Here is a 9,646-nt window from a genome sequence, read left to right as displayed (position 1 = left end):
TGGGCTGATGACGGGTTAAGACCCAGAAACATGCATGTCCTCAGGTGTGAATCCTAACTGGTGGGGGTGCTTGCCTCCCCTTCACAAATATAAGGACACAGGAAATGTGTCAAAACCAACAGGAAGCATTCGATGCTTCCTAGGGCTAAACAGCAGTGGTGTAATTCCCATACGGGACTGTCACGTTAAGTTGACAGTACACAACCACTCTATATATATATATATATTCTTTTACTCTTTTACTTGTTTCAGTCATTTGACTGCGGCCATGCTGGAGCACCGCCTTTAATCGAGCAACTCGACCCCGGGACTTATTCTTCTGTAAGCCCAGTACTTATTCTATCGGTCTCTTTTGCCGAACCTCTAAGTAACAGGAACATAAACACACCAGCATCGGTTGTCAAGCAATGCTAGGGGGACAAACACACACACACATGCATATATATATATATATACATATATACGACAGGCTTCTTTCAGTTTCCGTCTACCAAATCCACTCACAAGGCTTTGGTCGGCCCGAGGCTATAGTAGAAGACACTTGCCCAAGGTGCCACACAGTGGGACTGAACCCGGAACCATGTGGTTGGTAAGCAAGCTACTTACCACACAGTCACTCATATATATATATATATATATACATTCAAGTGTGCTGCTCGAAAGCATACTGCTGGTGTAGTGAATGGGAAAAGCTTAGTTTGCCATATTTGCAGTTGTGTATGTCAAGAGCATGGCTCTTTAGCCACCAGCAGAGTCGCAAATGCAAAATATAAGTTAGTCCTAGAACACACAATGCTCCTAAAGATCAGCAATGGTCTTCCTCGGTCACCAGTGGACAGCCATCATCATCATCATCATCATCATATATATATATTTGATTAATGAGAAAGATAAAAAAAGTAGGAGAATGTTTATTAATCACTACAACTGTTTCGAGCCATCTTGTGGTAAGTAGCTTGCTAACCAACCACATGGTTCTGGGTTCAGTCCCACTGTGTGGCATCTTGGGCAAGTGTCTTCTGCTATAGCCCCGGGCCACCCAATACCTTGTGAGTGGATTTGGTAGACGGAAACTGAAAGAAGCCTGTCGTATATATGTATATATATGTGTGTGTGTTTGTGTGTGTTTGTCCCCCTAGCATTGCTTGACAACCGATGCTGGTGTGTTTACGTCCCCGTGACTTAGCGGTTCGGCAAAAGAGACCGATAGAATAAGTACTGGGCTTACAAAGAATAAGTCCCGGGGTTGATTTGCTCGACTAAAGGCGGTGCTCCAGCATGGCCACAGTCAAATGACTGAAACAAGTAAAAGAGTAAAGAGTAAAGAGTAATAGAGAAAAAAAAGTATTAGATATATATTTATATATCTCTGAGTCTTGTCCACCCCATGTCCTCGTGTCTCTCAACCATAACTCTGTCTCTTTCTCTCACCATCATACAATCGTTAATCTTTCACAGACCGAATACATAAGACAACACAAATTGAAAAGAAGCAGTTGGAAATCGAAGAGAGGGGAGTTCGCCTGCGACTCACGATCGTTGACACTCCGGGTTTTAATGACTCTGTCAACGGAGAGGAGAGGTAAGACCTGCTTTAACCCTCTTGCACATTTAACGATACACTGTTCATATTAAGAAGCACAAGCCTATATGGTGGCTGTTGTGGTGGTGGTGGTGGTGGTGGTGGTGGCGGTGGCAGCAGCAGTACTTGTAGTAGAGGTGGGGGCAAGGTGATGGTGTGGTAGTAGTAGTAGTAGCAGCAGTAGCACCCGCACTAATAGTAGTAGTGATAGTAGTAGCAGCAGCAGCAGCACTGGTAGTAGTAATAGTAGTAGTAGCAGCAGCACTAGTAGTATTGGTAACAGTGGTGGTGGTGGTGGTGGTGGCAGAAGTTGTAGTAGAGGTGGGGGCAGGGTGATGGTGGGGTAGTAGTAGTTGTAGTAGCAGTAGCACCAGTAGTAATAGTAGTAGCAGCAGCAGTACTAGTTGTAGTGGTAACAGTGGTGGTGGTGGTGGTAGTAGTTGCAGCAGCAATATCAACACTAGTAGTATTAGCAGCAGCAGTGGTAGCAGCAGCAGCAGCAGCAGTAGTAGTAGTAGTAGTACCAGCACTAGTAGTACTAGTGGTGGCAGCAGTGGTGGTGGTGGTGGTGGTGCAGTGGTAGTAGTTGTGGTGGTGATGATGGTGATAGTCTTGGTAGTAGTAGTAGTAGTAGGTGTAATAGTAGCTAATTCCACTGATTGCAAATCAAACTCAGTATGAGAACACCTTCCCTTAACAAAGCCCTCACCCCTAAACACCCCTCCACTTCAAACATTCCTACTTTGATCCAACAAATTACTAACGACTTATTAATTACTAATCATAACTCTCTCTTCCTCTTCTATTTTCAGTAACAAACCAATCATTAATTATATTGATTCTCAGTTCGATCAATATTTTAAAGATGAGAGCGGTCTAAACCGTAAAAATATTCAAGACAATCGGGTCCACTGCTGTCTCTATTTTGTTTCTCCGTTTGGTCATGGGTGAGTGGCTACGCTTTTCTCTTTTTATGCTCCAATTAATTTGGTCTATGTGAATGTGTCCATGTGTGTGGATGTGACATCCAGTGTTATGGTATGTATGGGCAGGGACATGTCTAGAAATACATTCATACATACATATATACAAACACAAACATATATACATACATATACGTACATATATGTACACACAAACACAAACATATATACATACACATACATATCCACAAGGAGAGACGGGAGTGTTCTGTTATTTATATCTACATGAAAAATTTTCTGAATTTGATAAATTACAATATTTACAGTATTTTTTTGCATATTTTGAAGCATTTATGAAGGTAGGAGGAGTGGCTGTGTGGTAAGTAGCTTGCTTACCAACCACATGGCTCCGGGTTCATTCCTACTGCAGGGCACCTTGGGCAAGTGTTTTCTTCTATAGTCACAGGCCGACCAAAGCCTTGTGAGTGGATTTGGTAGACGGAAACTGAAAGAAACTTGTCATATATATGTGTATATATATATATATATATATATATATATATATATATATATATATATATATATATATATATATATATATATGCATGTATGTATGTATATGTTTGTGTCTGTGTTTGTCGCCCCAACATCACTTGACAACCGATGCTGGTGCGTTTACGTCCCCGTCACTTAGCGGTTCGGCAATAGAGACCAATAGAATAAGTACTAGGCTTACAAAGAATAAATCCTCAGCTAAAGGTGGTGCTCCAGCATGGCTGCAGTCAAATGACTGAAACAAGTAAAAGAGAGTAGAAGATGAAATCACAAAAAAAGACATGTTGATGTCATATTTTAGAGTAATCTCATTACAGTCATTTAAAAGCTACCCAAAGAAGATGCAAAGGAAACTGTGCTTTATAGCTGATAAATAAGCAGAGGTGTTTTTGGTTTCGACTTTTTCCATTTTACGGTGCATTTGTGGAAAAAGAAGATATTGTTGCAGAGTTCTAAGAGTTATTTTGATGCCCATTCACAACTTAACCATACTACACCCATCATGGAATCAAAAATCATGCAAAAACTCTCACACCATCCGATCGTGGCCGTTCGCCAGCCTCGTCTGGCACCTGTGTCGGTGGCACATAAAAAACACCATCCGAGCGTGGCCGTCTGCCAGCCTCGTCTGGCACCTGTGTCGGTGGAACATAAAAAACACCATCCGAGCGTGGCCGTTCGCCAGCCTCGTCTGGCACCTGTGTCGGTGGCACATAAAATCACCCACTACACTCTCGGAGTGGTTGGCGTTAGGAAGGGCATCCAGCTGTAGAAACAATGCCAGATCTGACTGGCCTAGTGCAGCCTTCGGGCTCCCCAGACCCCAGTTGAACCGTCCAACCCATGCTAGCATGGAAAGCGGACGTTAAACGATGATGATGATGATGATGATATATATATATATATATATATATATATATACATAAAATACAAAATGGGACAAGAACGCAAAACATCCAGACAGCTAGGTGATACAAAAAGGGACAACAAAACATCCAGATAGACGATACAAAGAAAACAAGGATGGGTCATTCGAAGTCCTCTATCCTCAGTCAAGCACCAGATTATCCTTGCAATTTCGGCTGATTATATATATATATATATTGTCTGTTGAAAATCCATATATTTTTTTTGCAACTGAAGATGGCACTGTATTTAAATTGATGTAATGCTTACATTGTTCAATTAAATGGAGCCACCTGAAACGGTTGTATTGCATTAATACCTTACATCCTGTTATTTATTTGATTTTTATTCACCTTACTTCAAGCTGTGCAGATAATACCAGACTGGTTTGAAAATTCCCTTTTTATATATCATGTAATTATCTGAAACATGCATGTTAAATGCATCTAAAATCTCATTACTTGGATTGACTTCATGTTTTACATACATGTGTATTTATATCTATCTATTTGTGTATATTTTCTCTTTCTATCAGGTTAAAACCAGTTGACGTTGATATGATGAAGAAAATCCATCAAAAGGTGAACATAGTCCCACTGCTAGCCAAATCTGATATGCTGACCCCTTCAGAAGTGAAGAAAAAAAAGGCCAAGGTAGGTCAAGAGTTCGTCAAGAGGTCAGTGAAAGGTCATAGTGTGACATTGGTGAAATAATTAAAAGCGGGATCAATTGGTCCCTTGTGAGTGAAATTTAGGAGGGACCAAGAATGTAGAAGACTGTTGTATATGTGTGTGTGCATGATTGTGTGGTTATGAAATTGCTTCCCAACTGCATGTTTCCAGGTTCAGTCCTGCTGCAGGGCACCTATACAAGTGGTATCCTTTGTTTCCAACCTTCCCTGAAAACATGTTGGGCTGATGGGGTAAGTATTACTATATTTGGAAACAGTTGGAATTTCAGAAAACCTGCCTCAACAATTTCTGCCTGACCCGTGTGAACATAGATAAGTAGATGTTGAAATGGTGGTGGTGGTGGTGAGTGGTGATGGTGGTGGTGGTGAGTAATGATGGTGGTAATGATCATGATACTGGTAGGTGGTGTGGGTGGTGGTGGTAGCGGCTGTGATGGTGGTGGTGGTGGTGGTGGTGGTAGCGGCTGTGATGGTGGTGGTGGTGGTGGTGGTGGCTGTGATGGCGGTGGTGATGATGTGTTTGTGTATGTAAATGTATTGTATTTCTGTTACGCCACAAGTCAGTCAGTTTTTGCTGACTTCTTCTGCGTCAGTTCTAGCTGCAAGTCATTTCTTCTTGTGCGTTCACTGAGAATCTTCTGGTCTGATTCCAAGTAAGGTCCTGGTGTTTTGGCTCTAATTCAGTTCTAATCTAATTCCAACCAACAATTTCCTGCTTGGCTCTGACCTGGTCTCATTCCAAGCATAATTATTCTGGTCTCTGTTTCACTTGGCCTAATTCACATCTCACTGATTATTTCCACTTCTGCACATGTATGTGTGCACACATGTGTGTAAAGATGAGAAGCATATACAATCTCTCACACTTGCTCTCTCTCTCTTTCTCCGTCTCTCTCTCTCTCTCTCTCTGTCTAGCTATCTATCTATCTATATATAATATATATAGTGAGTTCGATTTACAGACCAGGCTGTGAGTTGTGTTCTTGAGCAAGACACTTTATTTCACATTGCTCCAGTTCACTCAGCTGTGGAAACGAGTTGTGAAGTCACTGGTGCCAAGCTGTATCAGCCCCTTTGCCTTTCCCTTGGATAACATCAATGGTGTGGATTGTGGAGGCTGGTATACATCAACAACTGTAAATATATATATTATATATATATATATAATATATATATATATATACATAAAATACAAAATGGGACAAGAACGCAAAACATCCAGACAGCTAGGTGATACAAAAAGGGACAACAAAACATCCAGATAGACGATACAAAGAAAACAAGGATGGGTCATTCGAAGTCCTCTATCCTCAGTCAAGCACCAGATTATCCTTGCAATTTCGGCTGATTATATATATATATATATTGTCTGTTGAAAATCCATATATTTTTTTTGCAACTGAAGGTGGCACTGTATTTAAATTGATGTAATGCTTACATTGTTCAATTAAATGGAGCCACCTGAAACGGTTGTATTGCATTAATACCTTACATCCTGTTATTTATTTGATTTTTATTCACCTTACTTCAAGCTGTGCAGATAATACCAGACTGGTTTGAAAATTCCCTTTTTATATATCATGTAATTATCTGAAACATGCATGTTAAATGCATCTAAAATCTCATTACTTGGATTGACTTCATTGTTTTACATACATGTGTATTTATATCTATCTATTTGTGTATATTTTCTCTTTCTATCAGGTTAAAACCAGTTGACGTTGATATGATGAAGAAAATCCATCAAAAGGTGAACATAGTCCCACTGCTAGCCAAATCTGATATGCTGACCCCTTCAGAAGTGAAGAAAAAAAAGGCCAAGGTAGGTCAAGAGTTCGTCAAGAGGTCAGTGAAAGGTCATAGTGTGACATTGGTGAAATAATTAAAAGCGGGATCAATTGGTCCCTTGTGAGTGAAATTTAGGAGGGACCAAGAATGTAGAAGACTGTTGTATATGTGTGTGTGCATGATTGTGTGGTTATGAAATTTGCTTCCCAACTGCATGTTTCCAGGTTCAGTCCTGCTGCAGGGCACCTATACAAGTGGTATCCTTTGTTTCCAACCTTCCCTGAAAACATGTTGGGCTGATGGGGTAAGTATTACTATATTTGGAAACAGTTGGAATTTCAGAAAACCTGCCTCAACAATTTCTGCCTGACCCGTGTGAACATAGATAAGTAGATGTTGAAATGGTGGTGGTGGTGGTGAGTGGTGGTGGTGGTGGTGGTGAGTGGTGGTGGTGGTGGTGGTGAGTAATGATGGTGGTAATGATCATGATACTGGTAGGTGGTGTGGGTGGTGGTGGTAGCGGCTGTGATGGTGGTGGTGGTGGTGATGATGATGGTGGTGGTGGTGGTGGTGGCTGTGATGGCGGTGGTGATGATGTGTTTGTGTATGTAAATGTATTGTATTTCTGTTACGCCACAAGTCAGTCAGTTTTTGCTGACTTCTTCTGCGTCAGTTCTAGCTGCAAGTCATTTCTTCTTGTGCGTTCACTGAGAATCTTCTGGTCTGATTCCAAGTAAGTTCCTGGTGTTTTGGCTCTAATTCAGTTCTAATCTAATTCCAACCAACAATTTCCTGCTTGGCTCTGACCTGGTCTCATTCCAAGCATAAATTATTCTGGTCTCTGTTTCACTTGGCCTAATTCACATCTCACTGATTATTTCCACTTCTGCACATGTATGTGTGCACACATGTGTGTAAAGATGAGAAGCATATACAATCTCTCACACTTGCTCTCTCTCTCTTTCTCCGTCTCTCTCTCTCTCTCTGTCTAGCTATCTATCTATCTATATATAATATATATAGTGAGTTCGATTTACAGACCAGGCTGTGTGTTGTGTTCTTGAGCAAGACACTTTATTTCACATTGCTCCAGTTCACTCAGCTGTGGAAACGAGTTGTGAAGTCACTGGTGCCAAGCTGTATCAGCCCCTTTGCCTTTCCCTTGGATAACATCAATGGTGTGGATTGTGGAGGCTGGTATACATCAACAACTGTAAATATATATATATATATATTATATATATATATATATATATATATATATATATAAGTATAATCATAAAAATACAATTATAATGAAGTGACGATGCCTTTATGCTAGAAATAGACACCGTTTATTATAATTATATTTTTATAATTATACTTAAATACAAATTAACCAATATGGTCTTGTTGGTATGCTGGCCACTGATAAATTATTAACTGATGACTTTATCCTAATTATGTGTATATGTGTGTGTGTGTGATTTTGATTTTTTTCTTTTAAAGCCAAAATAAAGGAAATTATAAGAAATTTCAATATTTTGAGGTTAGGATCCCTTCTTCAAGAAATTTTCAGAGAAATGGTGTTGTGGGCTGACTTCTCTGTTCTATAGTGTCTGTATATAAAACACTGCTTCATACATACATACATACATACATACATACATACATACATACATACATACATACATAAATACATACATACATACATACCATCATACATACATACAGACAGACAGACAGACAGACAGACAGACAGACAGACAGATAGATGTATATAGATGTTTATGTATGTATGTATACATAATTAGTATATGTATATATATAATCAGTATATTTCTTTTGTTTCCTGTTTGTAGATCCTGCAAGAAATTGAGCAACATGACATCCAGATCTATGAATTTCCAGAATGTGACAGCGATGAAGATGAAGAATTCAAAAAACAAGACCAAGAACTGAAAGTAAGTCCCATTAGGGTTTCCGGCACTGCATCAGCATTTTTGTGTCACTGCATGGTCACATTTATGAGGCGGCACCACCACAAGTGCTTTGCACCACCACAAGTGCTTTGCACCACCAGACAGGATTGGCCTTAATGTGCTTCTGTTGCAGAGTACGGGGTCTTCTTGAATACGGCAAGTGCCAGGCATCTTAGTCCTTTGTCATCTCCCCTGAAAGGTCCAACATCCTGAGTTTGTCCTTCAATACTTCATCCAATGAAGTGTGTGTATATATATATATATATATATATATATATAATATATATATATATAATATATATATATATATATATATACACATATACATATACATATAGATAGATATATACATATAGATATATATATATATCTATCTATATATATAGATACATATATATATCTATCTATATATATATATAGATACATATATATATATATAGATATATATACACATATATATAGATAGATACATATATATATAGATAGATATATATACATATATATAGATAGATAGATATATATACATACATATATATATAAACATACATATATATATATATACATATATATATATATATATATATACATATATATATATACACACACATATATATGTATATACACACACACATATATATACATATATACACACATATATATATACATATATATATATACATATATATATATACATATATATATACATACATATATATACATTATATATATACATATATTATATATATACATATATTATATATATGTGTGTATATATATATATATATATATATATCCTGGGGCAAAGGTAGAAAGCACCCAAGGTACTCTGTAGTGGGATTGAACCAAAAACCATCTGATCACAAAGGGTACTTGACAACCACCCGGCCATGTTTAGAGTCTGTAGCAATGCCTGTTCTTCGGTAATTAGGCTCTTCTCCCTCCTCTCGGATATTAGAGCCACTGTGACTTTAAACATTACTGAAAGAATATAATTAACACAAATTTACAAATCTATGTTAAGTGCACCTATTTTGCTGTGCTCCGTTAGTTCTCATTATGCAATGTTTTGTTAGCTCCAGGTTTAAGCCTTTAACTGCAGAATATTTAATTTCATGCTTATTCCAGTAATGATGCTGAATATCTTGCAAAAAAAATAATAGAATTGGTATTTTCTGCGAGTCACATTGTCTCATAGAACTTGACATTATCTCAACAAAAAATAATTTCAGACATGACATTC

At 38.3% G+C, this 9,646-nt stretch overlaps 1 protein-coding gene across 5 annotated transcripts in view; it reads left to right on the top strand.

The window, feature by feature from the left end:
• The window catches only part of LOC115224737 (septin-5), a 122,617-nt gene that overhangs the window by 55,325 nt on the left and 57,646 nt on the right, over positions 1 to 9,646 (top strand). For all 5 annotated transcript variants that reach the window (XM_029795617.2, XM_029795616.2, XM_029795615.2 and 2 more), the window contains 4 exons: positions 1,459 to 1,582; positions 2,395 to 2,529; positions 4,502 to 4,619; positions 8,287 to 8,388. In XM_029795617.2, coding sequence (XP_029651477.2) covers positions 1,459 to 1,582; positions 2,395 to 2,529; positions 4,502 to 4,619; positions 8,287 to 8,388 — 479 coding nt within the window. The remainder of the gene's footprint in view (positions 1 to 1,458; positions 1,583 to 2,394; positions 2,530 to 4,501; positions 4,620 to 8,286; positions 8,389 to 9,646) is intronic.

This window comes from Octopus sinensis, linkage group LG26 (assembly GCF_006345805.1).
Source record: "Octopus sinensis linkage group LG26, ASM634580v1, whole genome shotgun sequence".
NCBI lineage: Eukaryota > Metazoa > Mollusca > Cephalopoda > Octopoda > Octopodidae > Octopus > Octopus sinensis.
Note: the sequence above shows the minus strand (reverse complement) of the source record. Positions and strands in the feature narration are given on the sequence as shown.